Source organism: Neolamprologus brichardi, chromosome 4 (genome assembly GCF_056152115.1).
Source record: "Neolamprologus brichardi isolate AB-2024 chromosome 4, ASM5615211v1, whole genome shotgun sequence".
In the NCBI taxonomy this organism is placed as follows: domain Eukaryota; kingdom Metazoa; phylum Chordata; class Actinopteri; order Cichliformes; family Cichlidae; genus Neolamprologus; species Neolamprologus brichardi.
The window spans coordinates 3,473,755-3,493,525 of record NC_142107.1 but is presented as its reverse complement, the minus strand read 5'-3'; the positions used below and the strand labels follow the sequence as shown (position 1 = coordinate 3,493,525).

General features: G+C 41.3%; 2 protein-coding genes across 3 annotated transcripts; one reads left to right on the top strand and one right to left on the bottom strand.

Annotated features, from left to right (window-relative positions):
* Positions 1 to 79: 79 nt before the first annotated feature.
* On the top strand, positions 80 to 6,847 carry csdc2b (cold shock domain containing C2, RNA binding b). The gene is made up of 4 exons (XM_006797968.3): positions 80 to 235; positions 1,539 to 1,891; positions 2,717 to 2,839; positions 5,198 to 6,847. Exons 2-4 carry the CDS (start codon positions 1,710 to 1,712, stop codon positions 5,358 to 5,360), a joined length of 468 nt encoding a protein of 155 aa, XP_006798031.1. The 5' UTR covers positions 80 to 235; positions 1,539 to 1,709; the 3' UTR covers positions 5,361 to 6,847.
* Positions 6,848 to 10,018: 3,171 nt separating this feature from the next.
* Positions 10,019 to 19,479, bottom strand: pmm1 (phosphomannomutase 1). Of its 2 annotated transcripts, XR_015718974.1 has the most exons (9): positions 19,067 to 19,479; positions 17,924 to 18,041; positions 16,989 to 17,065; positions 16,696 to 16,787; positions 16,354 to 16,453; positions 14,800 to 14,875; positions 12,839 to 12,954; positions 11,330 to 11,546; positions 10,019 to 10,776 (listed from the first exon to the last, which is right to left on the bottom strand). XR_015718974.1 is itself a non-coding variant. In XM_006797967.3 (8 exons), the coding sequence occupies exons 1-8, from the start codon at positions 19,148 to 19,150 to the stop codon at positions 11,424 to 11,426; spliced, it is 786 nt and encodes a 261-aa protein (XP_006798030.1). In that variant the 5' UTR covers positions 19,151 to 19,479; the 3' UTR covers positions 10,019 to 11,423. The 2 variants fall into 2 exon arrangements, 1 of the variants encoding a protein (XP_006798030.1); XM_006797967.3 differs by having other exon boundaries at positions 10,019 to 11,546.
* Positions 19,480 to 19,771: the final 292 nt, after the last annotated feature.

Here is a 19,771-nt window from a genome sequence, read left to right as displayed (position 1 = left end):
TCTCTCCCACACAAGTCACATCACGGCATCGGAATCTCCGCCAGCTGCGCAGACTCACCAGCAGCCCCCACTCCCCCTACACTCCCCCCGCCTCTCTCTTCGTCACATCAGGGTTTTCCGTCGATCTGCGCGGATTTGGCTTATTTATTTAATTACTCGTTATATAATACGCACTGACTTAAAACACACGCACTCACTCCCTGACCGTCCTCAGCCTACTTACGGAACAGATGCAGTAAGTATCATTTCTGGGAATGCATACGTGTGTAAGTGCCAGCAGAGAGGGTGTGTGTGTCAGTGTGTCTTTGTGCTCGGATCGGGACGTACTGTATTCTTTGCACGCCTGATTGACAGTCAGAGCTGGATCAGAAAAAGACAGGCTTGATGTGTGTTTTCCTGATTGTGTGGAGGATCGGTCGCCTTCCGTCGTCTCTCTGACTGTTGACGAAGCCACTTTTCACCCTGCTTTTGTTCCAACTTACACAGAGCACACAGAGCGCTTTATCCGCTTATTTTTTCCGCAGAAATTGCACACTTGCAGGTGCGAGTCGAGGAAAATGTTTCTTTACGCTATGAAAAACGAAAACAAAAGAAACGACAGTTTATCCGGTTGTAAAGTGTATAATAGTGGATTCTCTGAGGACAGACTCCGCAATCAGTCAGGCCTTTCCATCTAAATTTTTTTTTTGCTTGATTCATTTTGTCATTCAGATGTTCTCCAGCTGTTGCATGTGGGTAAAAGTGAAAACTGTCGCTTCATTTCTTTCCCCCTCTCTGTGATAAACACCTTAAAAGTCACCGATCATTCACGCAGAGGGCTGCTTTTCTTTAAATTTAATTTAATTTATTTATTTATTTGCATGCAGACTGCCATATCAGGTGCTAGTATAAGTGGGCCTTCTATTATGTTAGTCCTCTGGGATTACACTGACGTCACGAACGCGCACTTCGCGGACTTCTGCAGCTGTTTTGACGTCACGTAGCGTGCCTGCATCATCAGCTGAGTGGGCGTAAAGAAAGACACACACACACACACACACACACACACATATTCTACCCAGCTTATATGAAATATAGGCTATGATGTTAGTTTTTATGACCATGTTATTAGTTTTAGTTGAGTAAACTACATAGATAGATAGATTCTTAACCTGAAAGGAAGAACTGAGCTTTAACTGTGTCAGCATGTGTCTTATACATCTGCACTATAGGACCTCTGCTAAGGATTTAAAAATGTGAGATGTTGGCATCCAGTTGCATTGCTCATCTTATTAATCTATCAGTGACAAATCTCCCAGCTTTGTGAATCATTATGTGCATGGAGGGCTGCAAATTTATAGTGTATGTATTGTTAATTAAATATACGATTTACAATACTTGCTTGCACAATAACTCTTCTCCTTCAGCGATCTATCTATGAAGACATACATTTGGATCTAGTTCTTTGAATTGTTCGTGGTTTTTGGCTTCAACCATCAGGCCAAAATATGACAGCTCCTTGATCTCCCTGGTCTCTCTTGCTCTCTGTTTCCTCACAGCTAGTCGTCTTAACAGACCTGAGGCAACAGCGCTGACCTGAATTTCCCCCAGACCTGTTTCCCAAACTGAGGCGGGCTAACAGATACACAGGAAGACAGACAGCAGTGTCAGCAGCTACATCTACAACATCCCCCCACCCCTAAATCGTCCTCTTCTTTATCACATCTGACATGGCGGACCCCAGTCTCACATCGCCCTCTGGGACCCCTCTGCGCTCCCCCAGCAGCTCTGTCACCCTGTCCTTCCCCTTCTTGAGCGAGAGGAGCCGGGTGTGGGAGGAAGGAAGGGAGCAGCCCCTGCCGCGAGAACTGCCCAGCCCACTGCCGACCAAACGCACCCGCACATACTCTGCGTACGTATCATTAGATTATTTACAAAGCAGTGAGAGATGAAAAGTTCTCATGCACTTGCATCTTACTTCAATGTTTCCATCTCTTACTTAAAAAAAAATGCTTGGCTTACATTTAAGAGAATAATCAGAATCAGAGAGACTTTATTTATCCCCAAGAGGCAATTAAGATACTGCTTTAACTTAAGTATGCTTAAGTTAGGCATTAAGTTTAGTGTTAAGTGTAATAGATTTTCAAAGGGTCATAAAGAAGTTAATTGCTGGTTAAGCTGCTCGTTGGTGAGGTTTTAGATAGAAAACACATGATAAAGTGATAAAACATAACACTCTGCTAATTAAAGGTATATAAAATAGTTTAATGTAGTTCCACCTTGACTCAATACAGCAGCAACATTAAACTATCTGATCCAACACTGACCGACTGAGTACTTTTACCTGCTACAGAGTAATTTTAAATTGCAGTATTGTTACTCAGAATGTGTCAAGGACTCGCACATCGTGGGACGATTGTGCCTCAGCAGATGCTCTCGTCTCTGCTGTCGTTGCGCTGTGACGTTGTGAGGCAGTGTGTGTGGGAGCAGATTTCATCAGCACTTCATCTGCTTTTCTCACCTCCTTGTTAAATGCTTCTCTCTATTATCCCACGGCTCCATTTGTCAGGCTGAAAGAGTGTGACCCATTAAATGTATCGCATAAGCATTGTTCCAAACTGCTTTTTGTCTTGTTTGTTTGATCTCCGCTGGAGGAACAGAACAGCTTTTGGACTATAAAAAGCCTATTTTATTGTTGATGTAAGCGATTTCATTGTCTTCCTCTTTCTGTCCACAGCACTGTGCGCGCTCACTCAGGTCCAGTTTTTAAAGGAGTGTGTAAGAACTTCTCCAGGTCACAAGGTCACGGTTTCATCCAACCTTCCCACGGCGGTGAAGACATCTTTGTTCACATCTCAGAGTGAGTGGAAACAAAGCTGAACGCACAGCAGACTAATATGTTGTGCTAGCTGAATAAAAAATAGCGGTTCTGCAGTGTCAACTGTACAGGAAGGACAGGAAGAACTGAGCAAACATCTCTGTACTTATTTTCAAATCGAAAGCATTTTTCTCTCTCACTTTATTACTTCTCTTACTCTGAATCCAGGAAAAACTCATCTGTAGTGATTTTTTAAAATTATTTTTTGACAAGCAATGCGGCAAATGTTAGTAAAGACTCGGCAAACTGGTGCAAACTGATTACGCACTGATGATCCTGTTACCCTGGAGCTGTCTTCTAATTTTCTTTCTATGAACGGATGTCGGGACCTTATTGTGTAAAGGGAACAATTCCTTTAAAGAGAGCAATCTTACATTTTGGAGAGGATTGAGTTGCTTAGATGAGGCGTTTTACTACTCTCATGTCTGTTTGTGAGAGTGGAAGGAGGAGGCATGTAGCTTTCTCTGTCAGTACACGTGTAAAAACAACAGCCACTGTTTTAAATCTTTTTAAGTTACTTGGTAGGGCTCAGAGGAGACGAGAGATCGATGTTGGGCTCTGAATGGAGGGAGAAGAGCTGTTTTCTCCTCCTCTGTGTGCTCTAGCTCCACACTTTAATCATGTGAATGGTTCTGGTATTTTCCCAAATGTCAGCCTATCCCTGTAAGTCGCTGCTTCTTTGGTTCATTGTGCAGTGTGGAGGAAATTTAGACAGAATAGTTAAAATAGAAGAGGCTTCAAATGGTCGTGATTTTCAAACAGGTTCTCACATGTTGTGTGAATAACGTGAAAAAGTTAAAAACAGATTTTCTGTTGTAGTTTTTACATAGGCGGATTGTTAATTGTTGATGGCGCCTCCTGTACAGCTAGGAAATGATCTTTTGACCCCCTGCTGATTTTTGAATTTCCTAACTCACAAAAAAAATGATTTGCATGTGACTGTGTGAAATAAGTCTTTGATCCACTACAAACCTGCAAGAATTCTGGCTCTCACAGATTGGCTGTGTACCTATGTGGCACACAGCTTACAATCAATCAGTTACAGATGTTTATGATCCAAACTCATTATGCACATGTAGCACATTTGTTGACAGTTTCTCCCATTCCAGCCTCTCCACTATGATACTCAAAACCAAAGGCCCACCAAGGGACATCAGGGACGGGACAGTAGACCTGCAAAAGAATGGAATAGACTACAAGACCTTGGTCAGAAGGAGACACCTGTCTACATGATTATTGGGAAATGGAAGAAATATAATATCAGTCGCCCTCGATCTGGAGCTTCATGCATGATCTTGCCTTATGGCAGCGTGGACCACAGTAACCAAGAACACACTGCAATGGACTGAAATCTTGCAAGTCCCTCTGCTCAAGAAGGCACATGTACCAGCCCATCTTAAGTTTTACAATGAACACCTAAATAACTCAGAGAAGGATTAGGAGAAAGGATTATGGTTAGGTGAAACCAAAATCTACCTCCATGATGGGTCAAGTTTTGGACCCATGGTGGGTCTCAAACTTGACCCGCATGGACAAAGAGAAATACTGAGTATAAGTCAAAGAACACCATCCCCAAAGCCAAGCACAAAGGTGGAGACATTATGCTTTGAGGCTATTTTTCTGCTAAGGGTACAGGACAGGTTCAGTTTGTTCAGGAACTAATAGATGTGGCAATGTACCGCAAAATCTTGGACAAGATCCTCCCTCCCTCAGGCAGAACACTGATGGGTCGTGGATGAGTCTTCTAACATGACACTGACCCAAAACATACCAACAAGGGAGAGGCTAAAGAAGAAACACATTAAGGTCATGGAGTGGCCAAACTAGTCTCCAGACTTTGGTCTTATAGAAAATCTGTGGAGGGAGCTGGTGATTTAAGTTGCCAAGCAACAGCAAAGAAAACTAAAAGATTTCTGTAAAGAGTAACATAGGAGTAGTAGTAAAGAGAAGTAGCAAATCCCTCATGAGATGTGTGCAAACCTGGTGACTGACTATAATAAACGTCCTACCGCTGTGCTAACCAACAAAGATTTCCCCACCACATGCTAGGTCATGTTTTGCTTGAGGATCAAATACTCATTATTACTCAATGACATGCAAATCATTTGATAACTTTCATGTAATCTCTTCTTTTTTTCTGGATTTCTTTTGTTGCTTAATTTTCCATTGAATCTACCATATAAATTAGAGACTTTGTTTTTTGTAAGCAAGCAAACGTACAAATTCCGGCGTGGATCAAATAATTATTTCCCTCACTCTGTGTTCCTGTCAGCTTTTATCCTCATTGCAAAGCAAAACGCTCTAATTCTGTTTCATTGTCCTGAATTTTCTACGTTTCAGCATCGAGGGGGAATACGTCCCAGTCGAGGGAGATGAAGTCACATACAAAGTATGCCGGGTCCCGCCCAAAAACCTGAAGGTGCAGGCGGTGGAGGTGAAGATCACACACCTCAAGCCAGGAACGAAACATGAGACCTGGTCTGGGCAGATCATCAGCTCGTAGGGAGAGAGCTGTGGGCCTGTTGGGCTGCACTGAACTGGATTTGGTGTGCGCTGAAAGAGGTGCTCTGGGACTGACACTTTTTTTTTAAAGGTTTTCCTTTCACAGAAAACATGCCCGGTGTTAATAAGAGTCAATAATGAAGTTGTTGTGTCTACCCTACAGAGCTGACATGTCCTGTTCAAAAGTGTCCACTGCTGTCATGAATTTTGTTTGGGATTGTAAACTGACCTGTGAGAGCTTTGAAAGGATGGGTCTGTAAAGGATGAAAAAGTAGAAAAGACATCATGCTGTTATATTATTCTGAAAACTGACATAAGTGAGGAGTAAACTGAGGAGAGAAAGTTGAACAACAGGCTAGATTTGGTTTTACTTCCCCTGATAGCAGCTCACCAAAGTTTCAGGGATCACATGTCTGGGTCAGATCACTTATCACAACATACTCACATGTCCAACTTTGAACAGATGAGTAGGAACTTCATATTCAATGTGTTAAAATATTAAAAAAACATTAAGAGTATTAAGTCTGAAAAGATCTAAAGAAGTTAAAACTGGTTTAGCATTAAAAACCCACAAAAATCTAAATCCCTACAAATCTTACAGTAGCTACTTCCATATTTGCACCCATGACAGGACCTCCTTTTTGTTTCAGATCACCATTTTAAGACACACAACTGAGAGGGAAATGTTCTTCTGTGTTATTGTCAATGTTAGAGTAAACTTTTAAATGTTGTCTGTTGTGATGGGAGACCGAGGCAGACAAGATCAAACATTAACATTTCAAAAATATGAAATATATACAGGTTATTGCAAGCGTTTCCTTTAAGAATAACCACCTTTTACTGTATTGTCTCGTTTGTGGTCACTTCATTTTATCGTTCGCTTGTTGGTTTGTTTGTGCGTCTGTATGTCAGACCGCAGGCTTTGTTTTTCAATAATGCAGTTAAAAGTTGCACTCAAGAAACTTTCAATACGAAAACTGCAGCGGTACTCGAGACATTTGTCTTAGTTTGTTTTTTAAAAAAATCCTTTCGTCAAAGGATCTGGAGCCATGGATTACTTGTGTGTACATTTTGTTTTCTATTCATAGAAATATATATGTGTGTGATTTACTGAGTCATTGTGATTGTGAACTGCCAATGCGTTCTCAACCCAGAGCGTCAAATCCTGCTGTTCTCTCAGATGCGGCTTGTGTTGCCAAATTATGCATAAGATGTCCTTTGATGTCTGGACCTCAACACACTGCCTGTGGCATCTGTGCACACTGCAAGTTAATGGTCCTCTTTTAAAGTCCACATGAGGAGGTTGCAGGGATGGTGGTGCTGCAACTCAGAAGATAGTTAGCCAGGATTCGTTTGTTTGCTTCCTGTTTGAGAGCTTAACACTTTGAAATGTGGTTTACTTGGTTTTTGCTGGATGATTTTAGTTTTCAGGCCTAATTATTTCACAAAGCAGGAACTCCAGCAACACTTGAGGGAAGATGAACAACTTTAATAATAGACCGACGCGTTTCGGCTTGTGGCCTTCATCATGAAGGGCCTGATGAAGGCCACAAGCCGAAACACGTCGGCCTATTATTAAAGTTGTTCATCTTCCCTCAAGTGTTGCTGGAGTTCCTGCTTTGTGAATTCTTTTATCTTCTCCATGCACCTTGGAAGCAGGTGAAGTTGTGCCAGAAATTTTTTTTGCTGCGAGGCCTAATTATTTCACCACTTTCTTTTCGCTGTACTAACTAACAAATGCAAAAATGTAAAAAATAAATCCTGAAATATGGGGAAAAATGTGATCCCAAAGGGTTTTTGTAACACACCTAATGTCTAAACCTAAAAGGCCACCGTGTGTGTAATTGGGAGACGCCGGTGGCTTTACCAAAACGGGAGTATTAGACGCCATGAGAACGAGAACGGGCTGCAACCAACTTGACTGCAGAGTTGCAGAGCTGGGTGCCAATAGTGCATATTGTCATATTGTTGTTCTTCAGGTTGAAAACTGTACTGTAAATCATTTTATGTATTCCACTGAGTCTCTGTCTTTCTGTCAGTGTCACTGCCTGATTTTTTTAGTTTTTTCATTGTGAAATTTTACTTCATTAATTGGTGTTTTTGTCTTTCTGTAGACGAGCCACCGTTGTGGTAACCCTAGTCATCACTTCTACTGAGCCTTGAAAGAACATTAAAGCAGGTTATGATTCACTTGACTCTTGGAAGGTGTGTCTGTTTTGAAAAATGCTTGACCACTGCAACTCAGGCAGCTTGTGTGGTAGATGGCTTGCAGAGGAAATGGCTGTTTTTTGTGGATGTAGCTGCTGGAGAGTCTCGTTTTAAACTGTTAAGCTGTTAATATGTATAAGAAATAAGCACTGATAAAAAAAAAATCACATAAGTAAACAAGGAAAAAGGTGATTTTTCCCCCTTAAATTAGAGCTAATTTACCACAGTTTATTAGAGACTGATTAATTTTGCTTCTAAAACAATAGAAGTTCTCTTTGAGACCATTTTAAATGTGAGTATGTGCTGTATGAGTAACAAGCCTCTATGGTAACTATTTCATGCACAGTTAGTTACATGAAATATAATATTCAATGGTTTAATGGGTTTTTAATTAGAAAAGAAATTATTAAGGTTTGTTTGAGATATATTCAATATAAAACCAAGTATTAACAAGTACAGCCTGATATTATAATCCATCCAGTGGACAGTCAGCCAGTGCAGTGATGATGTTTGCAGCTTGATTGGTGGATAGGACAACTTGAACATGTCCACTCAGTGGGAGGAAAGCGTGGTGGTCAGGGTGGAAGGCAGGATGTGGATCATGTGCAGGAATAGGGGCTTAACACACAATAATCAGCTGACAACAGTCAAAGAAGTTGACAACAAAGAAGGAGGAAGCGAGAAAAAGAGCTGCAACAAAAAGCATGAATAAAATGACAATCTTGCAGCTGTAAGTCAGAGGCCATCTAGTGACTGGGTGGAGAAAGACAGGTAAAAGGCTGTTTACTGAAGAGCCACCGTCCCAATCTGGCTTTGTTTCTGGCTTCAGTCTCAAATTCAACCACAGAGAGGTGAAGCTGGACTTTTTGTCCCTGCAGTGTGAGCACACCCAGGAAAGGAATCGTGACAAGATTACAGAGAAAGTTTTTGTCAGCCTGAAGTGCTTCACATGTAAAATAGCTGAGAAAAACAACAACACCAACAGAGAGCTCTGACTGGAGAAACAAGTAGACAAGTGACTCCTGCACACTTTGATGTTCAATAAAGATTTACTGGAAAACACATTCAGGTCCTTAGACAACATATCACACTGAACAGAAAACGAATAAACATTTAATACAGTTCATTTTCATCCATATGTTACCAATTACAGTCAGTTTACAGGCTCATATCCAGATGTGCATGTCAGACTACACAACCCCTGTAGTCTTTCAGGTTGAAGGAGTGCTTACAGTCAGAAACAGATATGTTCCATATATGACTTACTAAAATCCACATATTCGCATCAATGATCCATGAAGTACGATGATTTTTTTCAAACCAATAACAGATGTGACTGAAAAATGATGCCAACACATTTTAAACATCATTAAAAGGCATTTTTGAAACACTTTAACCTCCTAAGACCCGAACTCTTCCACAGTATGCATTTTTAATTTCTCTTTGATATTTGGGCAGATTGGGGCCCGATGAATGTAAAAATAAAGAATTACCAGATTTTTTTGTTTTACCTTATTTTTGTTTTTAAGAAAAATAAGAGCCACATATGAGGATATTCGTTTAAAATTTTGATAGAACAGTAGCAGTATAATGTCCTCGTAAGTAAGGACAACCACCTCCAGCTGAACGTCGGCAAGACCAAGGAGCTGGTGGTGGACTTCAGAAGGAGTCAGCACAGAGACTACAAGCCCATTATCGTCAATGGAGCTCCAGTGGAGAGGGTGCAGTCCTTCAAGTATCTTGGTGTCCACATCTCCTCAGACCTGACATGGTCTGCCCACATTCAGGTCCAGACCAAAAAGGCTAGGCAGCGCCTGTATCACCTACGACAACTGAGGAAGTTCAGGGTCTCTCCAAAGATCCTCAGGATTTTTTATACAGGCGCTGTGGAGAGCATCCTCACACAGAACATGATATCGTGGTTTGGGAACAGCTGTGTGAAGGACCAAAAAGCTCTCCAGAGAGTGATCCGTACAGCAGAACGCTGCTGCAGGATTGCTCTCCCAGGACACCTACACCAGGAGATGCCGGACTAGAGCAGAGCAGATACTGAAGGACCCGTCCCATCCTGGCAACAAACTGTTCCAACTTCTCCAATCCGGCAGAAGGTTCTGCATCATCCGGGCAAGGACAGAGAGACTCAAGAGGAGCTTCTATCCCCAAGCCATCCGGGCCCTAAACACACACACCCGCCCTCTCACATTATCTATAATTGACTGAGACAGGACTCTGTTCCAAACACTCTAAACCCAGGCACAATGTACATTCCAAATTTCTTTAATTTTAAATATGTTTATATTGTCTATTCTGTAAAATAGTCAGATGTCTATTCATATTAATGTACAGAATTCACCTGTTTGCTGCAACTACTGCACATTCACCCAATGTATATACTCTATATATATATATATATATATATATAATGTTCTTCCTCTACCCCCCCCCCCCCCCCCCCCCATTTTTGCACATTTTGAGGAGCGTGTCAGGCTACATTTCACTGTGTGTTATACTTGTATAACTATGCATGTGACAAATAAAGAACCTTGAACCTTGAACCTTAAGTGGATATCAGGCCCTTGTAGAGCAAAATTTAGTATTTTGGTCTAAATAACCCAAAATGTGAAGTCCACATATGTGGACGCCAGGTCCTAGGAGGTTAAAGAGGACCTATTATGCTTGTACATGAATGAACACCTCATGCTTCAGACTGCTCTAAAACCTTAGTTTCACTGAATTTTTTCCAATATCGGCTCCATCTACTGATATCCTCATTACCCAACTCTCTTCTGTTGTTCTCAAACCTTTGGTTTAGGACAAGCAGCCAATCAGAAGAAAGCTTGCATAAGAGGAGAGGAGCTAAAGTGGCTTGTTTCAGACAGAGGACGATCTGCAGCAAGGCTCAATGTAGGATAAATAAAGACTAGTTTGATCAGCATGAGTCAAAGAATAAATATAAGCAGCTGGAAATGAGCCTGAATGTTCCACTTTAAGCAGCTGTTGATGATGTCGTACAACTGGAAAACCATCAGCAGATGCAGTCACGGGTATCACATGCAGGCAAAAGCACAGCTTGTAAGAAAAAGTTTCCATATTGAGCCACGTAAGTATAGAGTGACAGTAGCTTAATTCACTGATTACAGTAAAGAATCTTTAGAGCCTTCCCTTGGATGTGATTTATAAAGCTTTGAGAAATGGCAGCAAGCTTCTTCCTGTTAAAGAAGTTAAAACAAAAATCCAATGTTCAAGTGATCACATGGTAAAACAGTCAAACACGTACAGTTCAGACATTAAAAACATCTGGAATGATTCCTCTGTATCCTCGACTTGAGATCTAAAAAAGGCCCTTAATTCCGATCTCGTTTTCATAAAAAATCTCATAAAATCACCCGTTTAATGTCAGTATCTCACACTGCTCGCCTCCATCAGCAGAGTTAAAAAACAATACCAATTATTGGCAAAAATTATGTCAGCATTAGTGCAAATCATCAATCTGGAGTCTTACATTTTTAAAAAACTGCATCAAGTGTTACAATCTCTCAATGTGAACGTGATAACACGTCACAGTAACGCGACTCTCCGGTCAGAGCACATCTCCGGGCACAGTGCTCCGCACGTGTAACACTTCCCTCGTCAACGTCCCTTCTTTTTAAAACAAAAACAAAAAAACTGCGACTTTCCGAACAGGTGTAACTCATTCACACCGCTTCAGTCCATTTAAATTTAGTAGAAATATTAAAAACATGGAGAGATTGGTATTGGTACCTTTCATCAGTTTAAAACAGCCTGGGCTCGCCAGCAGACGGCCACAGACTCGTGTTCAGACGGGGCTCGAGGAGAAAGGGGGCAGTTCGGGACATCAGGACTCATGTGGTAAAGCGTCAAAAAAAAGCTCCCGACAGAGCCGAGCTGTGTCCTCTGGAGAGTAGACCGTGAAGCCGATGGTCCGTGGGTCGTTGAAAATTTCATAGTCATTTCCTCCCTGCAGAGAGAAAAGAAAAACCATTAGATTAGTGCCGCCTGGTTTGGCTTGTTTTGTTCTCTCTGAGCAAAACAAACCATAAAAAACAGATAAATCTTCATTTGGCTGAGGCCTGATTATTCTGGGACCTTTGGACTGAGATTGCAAAACAACTGAATGGACACTTAACAAGCAGGAGTCTTTCCAGGGTTTCTCAGAAGTGCAGTTGTTTCTCTTCACATCTAAACCCTTTTACATTCTCATAGAGAAAACTAAGTTATACGCCTTGCGTTATTTCTGTCAAATATAGTAAAAATGAATTTTGATCAAAACTTATCAAACTGATTCAAAGACAGATTTTGGTCCAAATTAACATGACAGCATCAGACAGTTGCTGAAAATTTGTCAGATGGTACGAGGGATGAACATAGTCAGATAGGCTGATGTGTTTAAATGATGCTCAGTTAGTACACACACCATTACACCAGCAGCAGCTTGAACCACTGTCATAAGGCAGGATGGATTTCATGCTGTTTATAACAAATCTTCTGCTTCTGTAGCCTGCTTGATATTTTCTATTTTTCTGTGTAAACGCTCACATTAGGCCATCTGACATCAACAACGACGGCACGTTCAAATTTTCTTAGGTACAGGTCAGAATTTCCATTCTGACCTGTACCTAATGAAGTGGCCAGTACATGTAGAATCTAATGCTATTAATCCAGGAAGTCACTTTGTCAAATTTCTGCACTTCTTCTAGATATGCAATTGCTCATAAATGAAAACATCTAGGAAAAACATAAACAGGCTTACTGAAACTGCAAAACTGCTTGGTGCCAATTAAACATCTTATATAAAAGTGAAAGCAAGTCAGATTTAAACCTTTAGACCAGCATTCTTTCTAACGGCCAGAAGGGGGAGGACTTCTCTGTTAGCTAAAACAAGTCAGACTGGATAGAAATCATAAACACTTCCCTAGCAAGTGATAGTTTCAAGTCATTTTTAAGTCATTCCCTAGCAAGTGATAGTTTCAAGTCATTTTTAATAGAATAAACATTCATTTTATAAATTATGGTCATCATAGGAAAACAAGAGGTACAACAGGGCCTTCCTTAGAGAGTGGTTACACTGTGGCTGATGAGTTGTGACCATGTGAAGAGTTTTTCACAATTGTCTTCAACATGCCAAAGCACAAAATGTGAAAAATGAAAGCCTGACTGGCCAATCAATGAGCTATTTCACAATCACATACAGTTGGGGTGTTGTAGTCTCCAGAACATTCCAGCTTTTTAACCGTTTATGACTGAACTTACATCTGAGGTCTCATTCCCAAAAAAGTAGATGGCATCCAAGCCTTCCCTCTCAAGCACCTCTAAACAGAGTCTCTTGTCCCAGCCCTCTGGGAAAATGTCAAAGCTGATGAGGCCACCTAAGAGGAGATAATGACAAGAAACATGGCTGTCATTATAATGACTCAGACTTTAAATGTACACTGTGTGTTTCGCGAATGATAGCTTCAAAGAATAGCTTGTATTATAAAGTAAAAAAAATTAACTTTTAGCTTCTTACTGACAACATACAGCAGTGTTTTTCTAGGAACTTTGTTGGCAGAGGAAACACCATACTAGGAAAAGGAATGTGTCCCCAAAACACACTTGTGTACGTTAATCTTTGTCGAAACAGCGCTGAGCACTTTTCTGTGTTTAAAGCGTCACAGAAAAGGAAGCAGAGATATTATCATGGCTGCAGGGTGATTTATGTTGCAGTTTTTTTTAACTCTAAATGTAACAGAAGAAGCTCTGTCGTTGCTCTGTGCTGACTTGAATGACCCCGGTGACATTTAAACTGTGAAATGTGGGTCAAACATCTCGCTCGGAGGCCTTTAGCAGGACCTCTTTCTCTCAACCTTCCCCCATCATACCTTACATTTTTGTGCCATTTTGTCTTTCAGTTAAAGCCTTTAGAGCTCAAAAACAACAACAAAAGCCGAGAAGCTTCCAACCAATCAGAGCGCTACTTCCCTCACACACCCTCTGTCCTAAACACCTTCAACCTCAGACTTTAAACACGGCAGTTCTTCAGTCACATCTGTAATCAACCCACCCCCCTCGACAGGCATGCTTCACCCTCATCAACTGCCCCAGATGACTGCTGACACTGCACAGATGTACACATCTGACCTTTATCAAAACTTACTCAACTGCTTCAGCTAAATAGTTATACATCCACCTCTTAATCACCTTCCTCTTTAAACCACAGGCATGATTTAATTGAAGAAAACACAGGGTGTCGTTTACCTCGTGTCAAAGGTTTGTGTGCAGAGTGTCCCTTACATTCTGTACTCTCAATGCAGATTGGATAGAGTGTCACTTAGTTATATAACTCCTATCGCAGAGATCAGCTAATATCAGCAGCCATTCGCAAGAAGATAAACTCTGAGCAAAACAATAATAAATCACCACCGCTGCACATCCTCTGGATTGACTGACCTGTTTCTTTAGGTGTCATTAATAAAACACACACAGCTGCTTTAAACAAAAGAGAATACAACTATATGCTCAGTATCTTTCTATTAATTTATCTGGGGAAGTAAGATCTAATCCCTTCTTTTGCTGATAGATGCCGAGGATGTTCACAAGCAGGTTTGCCGTGAGTAAACAAGGCCAGCTGTCTCGCATGTGGGCAGCCTTCATGCATCACCAGCTGAAGTTCACACCTCACGGAGCACGTAAGCAAACATCAAGTACTTGATTCACAGCAACAGCGAGTGCGTGTAATAGTTAACCAAGGCCTCGGATCAACAGCACAAGGTCCAAGACACTGCATACAGGTGGGAGACAGAGGGGCCTCTTTGTAAACTGAGATAAGACACAGCAGGCAGATAGATGTGGTTTGTCATTAAACTACATGGTATTGAGCTGAATACTGACTTACCTGAACATGAAAACAACATAAAAACAAAGGCGGTCTTACTGGTCTGACAAACCAGAAGAGTGAGTCGTTTAAAATAGTTCAAAGCCTGAAAGAACCAGTGTTAGGCTGATGATGGTGAACTGATTTGGCTGCTTCAGGTATGAAATAATAGCTGATGTTTTGATGATAACTGAAATGATTACCAAGACAAATAAATTACAATCAGAGTGATAAAGTATCAGTTGCATACTATTTTAATCATCGCTTCAAGAGGTGTGTCCCAGTAATGTCAGCTTTCTTGCATGAAGATTTACAGAGAGCTTTATTATATTTGTCAGTGGGTGTGAAGATGCTTTCTCACCTTTAGTAAACCGTAGTCCTTTTCCAGCAAACTCCTTTTTCAGAGCAGCAACAAATTTCTCTCTAATCTTCTCTCTCTGTGGAGGGAATGACAACCCAGTTAGCTCGATGGCAAAAACAAAGTAAAAGTGCTTTTGCAATGTAAAAGTTCGTCAAGTTCACAGAAACCGCTGCAGTAGCCATGTCATTTTCTCTATGAATACAGCAGAAAATGCAGTAATTTAAATGTTAGCAGGTAACTGAAGAGTTAACCTTCGACTTCCTCCATATCGCCTGTCTCTGTGAGCCATCAATGGGCAGCTTGTTAAGCGGTCCTGAAAGCTCGCCATTGTTTAACGTCCTTTGTCTTTGTAACCGAGACAGTAACACGACTTGCTGTAACTCTCAGTGACTAATATTTGATGTTTAATTTTAAGGTTCATGTGTCAGGACATAATAAAATCAATCATCTGGTCCTTCAGCTTCTAAAATTATTTAAATCTAAAACTAAATCAAATGCAGTGTGTGAAAAACTTAGTGCACCCCATGAGTCAGTAGATTGTAGAAACGCTTTTAGCAGCAATAACTCGAAGAGCTGTGGAGGAATTCAGTCCGACTTGTTTTTGCAACATTGATTCAGTTCATTGCGATTTGTGGATATTTGTTTATGCACAGCTCCACTGCATTGTAACACCTTCATTCTTTTCTTTTTCAGACGTTCTGTTGTAGATTTGATGATGTGCTTGGGACCGTTGCCCTGTTGCATGACCCAATTTGGACCAAGCTTTAGCTTTTAAACAGATGGCTTCGCATTTGAGTCTAGAATACTTTGGTATACAGAGGAGTTAATGGTGAACTCAATATCTGAGTCTAAGTCCTGTGAGTGTAAATCAAAGCTTAATTATCACTGTGCTTGGTAGAAGGATCAGCAGACAGCCAGAGATTGTTTTTTAGACTTAAGGAGGTTGCTGTCCTATTTTTACTCATGCAGAAATACTGATCCCTTATGTTGATCTGAATTAGCAGAGAGCTTTGTCAAGGTAAGCGTGTTCAGTGTTGGATGAGTTTTCAGTTCAGCTGATTAAATGCGAGTTTGCTCGGTTAATGTTATCTCTAGAAAGCAGTGCATGTTCACAGTATTCAGTCTTGTTCACAGGTATTCCCAGAATGTCTCAATTTAATTTATAAAATATAAATATTTACCTGTCCTTGTATCCTTATCAGTACAATATTGCCACACAAATTATCATAATGCTATGCTTTATCGATTTTTTCCACCGCCGCTAGTGTTTAATGGTTGGTCTAAGGTGTTCGTGCTGATATGCTGTGTTTGGTTTTGGCCAAACATCCTAATCTTGGTCTCGTCTGTCAAAAGGACTTTGTCCCGGAAGTCAGATGTTATTCAGATGTTTTTTTTACAATGTTTTATTGCTTTTTTCCCCTTTTTGTAGCAAAGAAATGGCAGCTTAACTGCACTGCAGAAGTTTTGCTGCTACTAAAAGTTTTGCTGCAGGGACAATAAATAAATACACTGGTGTTTGCCTCTGAATAAAGTACTTCTGCCAATGCAGTTTACCTTGTCGATTTCAGAAAATTCAATTCGCTCCTCTGGCGTGCAGCTCCGACCGATGGGGGAGATGTTGATCATTCCGTTCCTGAACTCAATAAATGTACCCCTGCGGCAGAAAGGCATGGTGAGGACATAATACTTGACTTGTGAAAAAAAAACTTTAAACATATTGCTATAGCTTCATATTTGATGAGAAATCACAACACAATTGTGTTCTCTTGCTTCAGTGCCTCAGGTCTTTGCTAAAATACCTCACATTCCTGCAAAGCTGGAATTCAGGTTTGTCTTTCTGCCTTAGGTTAAAATAGCTTGAAGCCTAATTCTTGTGAGCTCTTTTTACCATCTCACCTTTTCTTTGGCAGTTTGATGAGTCCCATGTAACTGAGGCAGAAGTTGATCAGGTCCTGCAGCAGCTCCTCCCCGATCTGGTTTTGAATGGCCTGCAGGGATTAAAATACATGAAAAGACCAGGGTAAACAAATGGAGTAAAACTAAGTTTTACAACGTGGTTTATGACAGCAAATTACTTTCTTTATGCTTTTGTGCAAACTTCCTTTCATTACAATTCTACTTGTATTCTTGTTACTGTTATTTTTTGAATCAGGACATAAAAACGTGTATCTGAGTATAGGAGCACTTACATGTTTTGAGAGGAGTTTCCCATCTTTGTACTGCACTGTCCCATTTTCAGCAAACACATAATCAAACTTGTGTATCACTGCAAGAAAAGAGACGGGTCAAACGTACCTAAATGTGCTCATCTATTTCTCTTTAACCTACATACTAAATTTGGAGCAGCTCCTTCGCTAATCTGAAGACATACCTGCTATATTTACCCAACAGCAGATTAAAGCGTATGCAACGCTGGCTAGATGAGTTTAATCCTCCTGACTTTCACACTCACTCTGCGCTAAGACAATGATGAGGAAGCTCTGTAGCTGAGCCTGTGTTAAAGCTGCTTTTATAACTTTAACAGAGGCAAAAGCCAGTAAAACAAAAGCATGCAGAACTGCATAAAAACATGTTAGTTACAACAGCTGTATCAAATTTCAAATACGCAACGTTAATATTACCTGTGACATTGTAACACAAAGTAAGTGAAGGTTCACCTTTGGCACACTTGGCAGGGTAAATGAAACTGCCGAGCTCTTTTTAGGCACAATGCAGCTGCATTCCAGCAGTAACCTCATATTGACTGACAGACAGGTTATCAGCCTGCCTGCTGCAGCTGGGTGTGAACTCAGCTGAGAGGCTGCTGGTGCAATGCCCGTGTTACAATGTGTGCTTTGGCTGCTGGTTTGGGCAATCACAAGATCATAAAGTGGAGTGAACATACATGCAACACACATGAAGTTAATGACTGGCCGAACCAGCTTGCGCTGTTATTTATTTATGGCAGGTCTCGCTTTTAGAAGGATGCTTGCTTTAGTTTAATTTGCGGCTTAAATACAAAATTATTTCCAGAATTAATCATAACCTCAGCTCTACTCCCTGCAGCCTGTGTCAGGGCATGTTGGGTGATGGAGCTTGCTGAATCACAAGCGTCTATGGCTGAGACAGGAAGAGATCTACTCACCATCATCACCCTCCCCAAGCTGCTCTGCAATCTTCGAGTAGTCCGACCCTCCCACGATGCCGATCTTCACCTTCTTACGCAGAGTTTGGAAGAACTCATCCAGCTCCGGGTCGATTTTCTACAAACAGGAAAAACACACTTTAATTATCACTTTATGTTTTAATGACACAAACACACCTAAACACACACACACACATATCATCATCAACAACAAGCTCTCTATCTTGCAAAGAGGTGTAGTGTCATTTATTTGGAGCAGATTTAAAGTTTCCCAATGTAAGGAGGAAAACTCCCCGAACTGCACTCCAAGGAACCACATTATGCAATATCCGGGCACTGACGCGTCCTGCACACACACACACACCAGTGATCCTGCATGAAACTGAGCATAGAAAGTCAAAGACAAAAGAACAAGTGAGTGTGCATAAATCAAACGCTCCAGATACAAAAATCAAAGGCCCTATTAAACCTTACATAACTGGTAACAAAAATGGTTCTTTTAAATTTCCTGCAATAAGCCAGCTGAGCAATGCATTACCAGATATTCTGCACAGCAACATGTGTACCTTACTGAGAGGCCTTGCAGCTGCATGGCGAAGCCTGCCTTCAGTACCTTATGATAGAAGGACTTTATGATGCACAGTTGATGTTGTGAAAGGTTAAAAACTTTGTAATTAAATTGTAAAAAACACATTGGAGTGAAACCTTCTGGTTGACAGTCATGAGTTTATTGCATCTTAAAGTGCACAGTGTCGCCCTGCACTTTTTTTCTTTGGGGGGGGGGGGGGGGTCTTTTTCTCCGAGATGCAACTATTCACATCACAGCCCTGTGATTGGTCAGTTGCAGAGATCGCCATGGGGCACCATTAATATAACATTGAAGATATACACCCATGTGCATCCCCGCAGACCCGTACCCGGGTATGTGTATAGGAGGAGCAAAGAGTGCAAAAGGAAAGTAAACACTGTGAGAAAGAGCACGTGAAGTCATGAGGACACCATGTTCTCCTCTGATGTTCTCTCTACAGTAAGGTACCTCTCATCAGAGGTCAATGATGAGGGCAGAAGAGGAGAGAGCTGTCATGAAATCTGATCATAACTAATAACAATAATAATAAGATTATCGATGGGAAGCGAGCTCACCTCTCTCGGTGGCGTCAGAGTGCCGTCCACATCAAACAGGCAGAGGACGTTTCTGTCCGGAGAGAAGCCCTGTGCTTTCTCCATGTCTTCTGCTCCCTCACTGTTCTTATCTAGAAATTTTCAGCAGAAATGCTACTGCAAGGTCCACTCTCGTGTAAAGAAGCGCATAAAAATTTACATAATGGAGAAAAAATGCATGCGCTATCAGCTGCAGTGCAAAAACCAACAAAATAAAATATAAAAATGAGCTTCCAGCTTTATAAATAAGGATGATTATCTCTCTCAGTGCGAGGCTCTTCTCTCCCGTATCTTTCTTCTGAGCCGCAGTCCTGCTGGTTTGTTTTGGGTCCGCTCAGCTCAGTGAAACAGCTCTGCTCACACTTCACCACACGCTGCGTGTCGTACGTGTTGGATTTTGATGTTTCTGTTCTGCAGCGCTCATTAAATCACCAGCCAATCACAGCCAGGGGGCATACGTGACGTCAGGAGGCGGGGCAGGTTAATTTACTCGCCAGTCAACGGCCGATGGCCTTTCACCTACAAGCGATGAGCAGGAGCTAGGAGTGGTTGGAATAAGGAGGGTGTTGTATGTTTGACACTGAGTAAAGCTTTGTTTATGAATGAGAAGAGTCTGAATAACAGTGCTGACTGCAATTGCGGAAGCCCAGCGTGTCTGCTAATGGCAAGACTCAGCAGGATATCATA

Coding starts and splice junctions, on each gene's coding strand:
- pmm1 (XM_006797967.3), bottom strand. CDS start 19,150: ATGGAGAAAGCACAGGGCTTCTCTCCGGACAGAAACGTCCTCTGCCTG. Junction 18,042..19,066: donor CTCTGACGCCACCGAGAGAG/GTGAGCTCGCTT, acceptor TCCTGTTTGTAG/AAAATCGACCCGGAGCTGGA. Junction 16,454..16,695: donor ATCAAACTGCCAAAGAAAAG/GTGAGATGGTAA, acceptor TTTCTGCCGCAG/GGGTACATTTATTGAGTTCA.
- csdc2b (XM_006797968.3), top strand. CDS start 1,710: ATGGCGGACCCCAGTCTCACATCGCCCTCTGGGACCCCTCTGCGCTCC. Junction 1,892..2,716: donor CGCACCCGCACATACTCTGC/GTACGTATCATT, acceptor TTCTGTCCACAG/CACTGTGCGCGCTCACTCAG. Junction 2,840..5,197: donor ATCTTTGTTCACATCTCAGA/GTGAGTGGAAAC, acceptor TCTACGTTTCAG/CATCGAGGGGGAATACGTCC.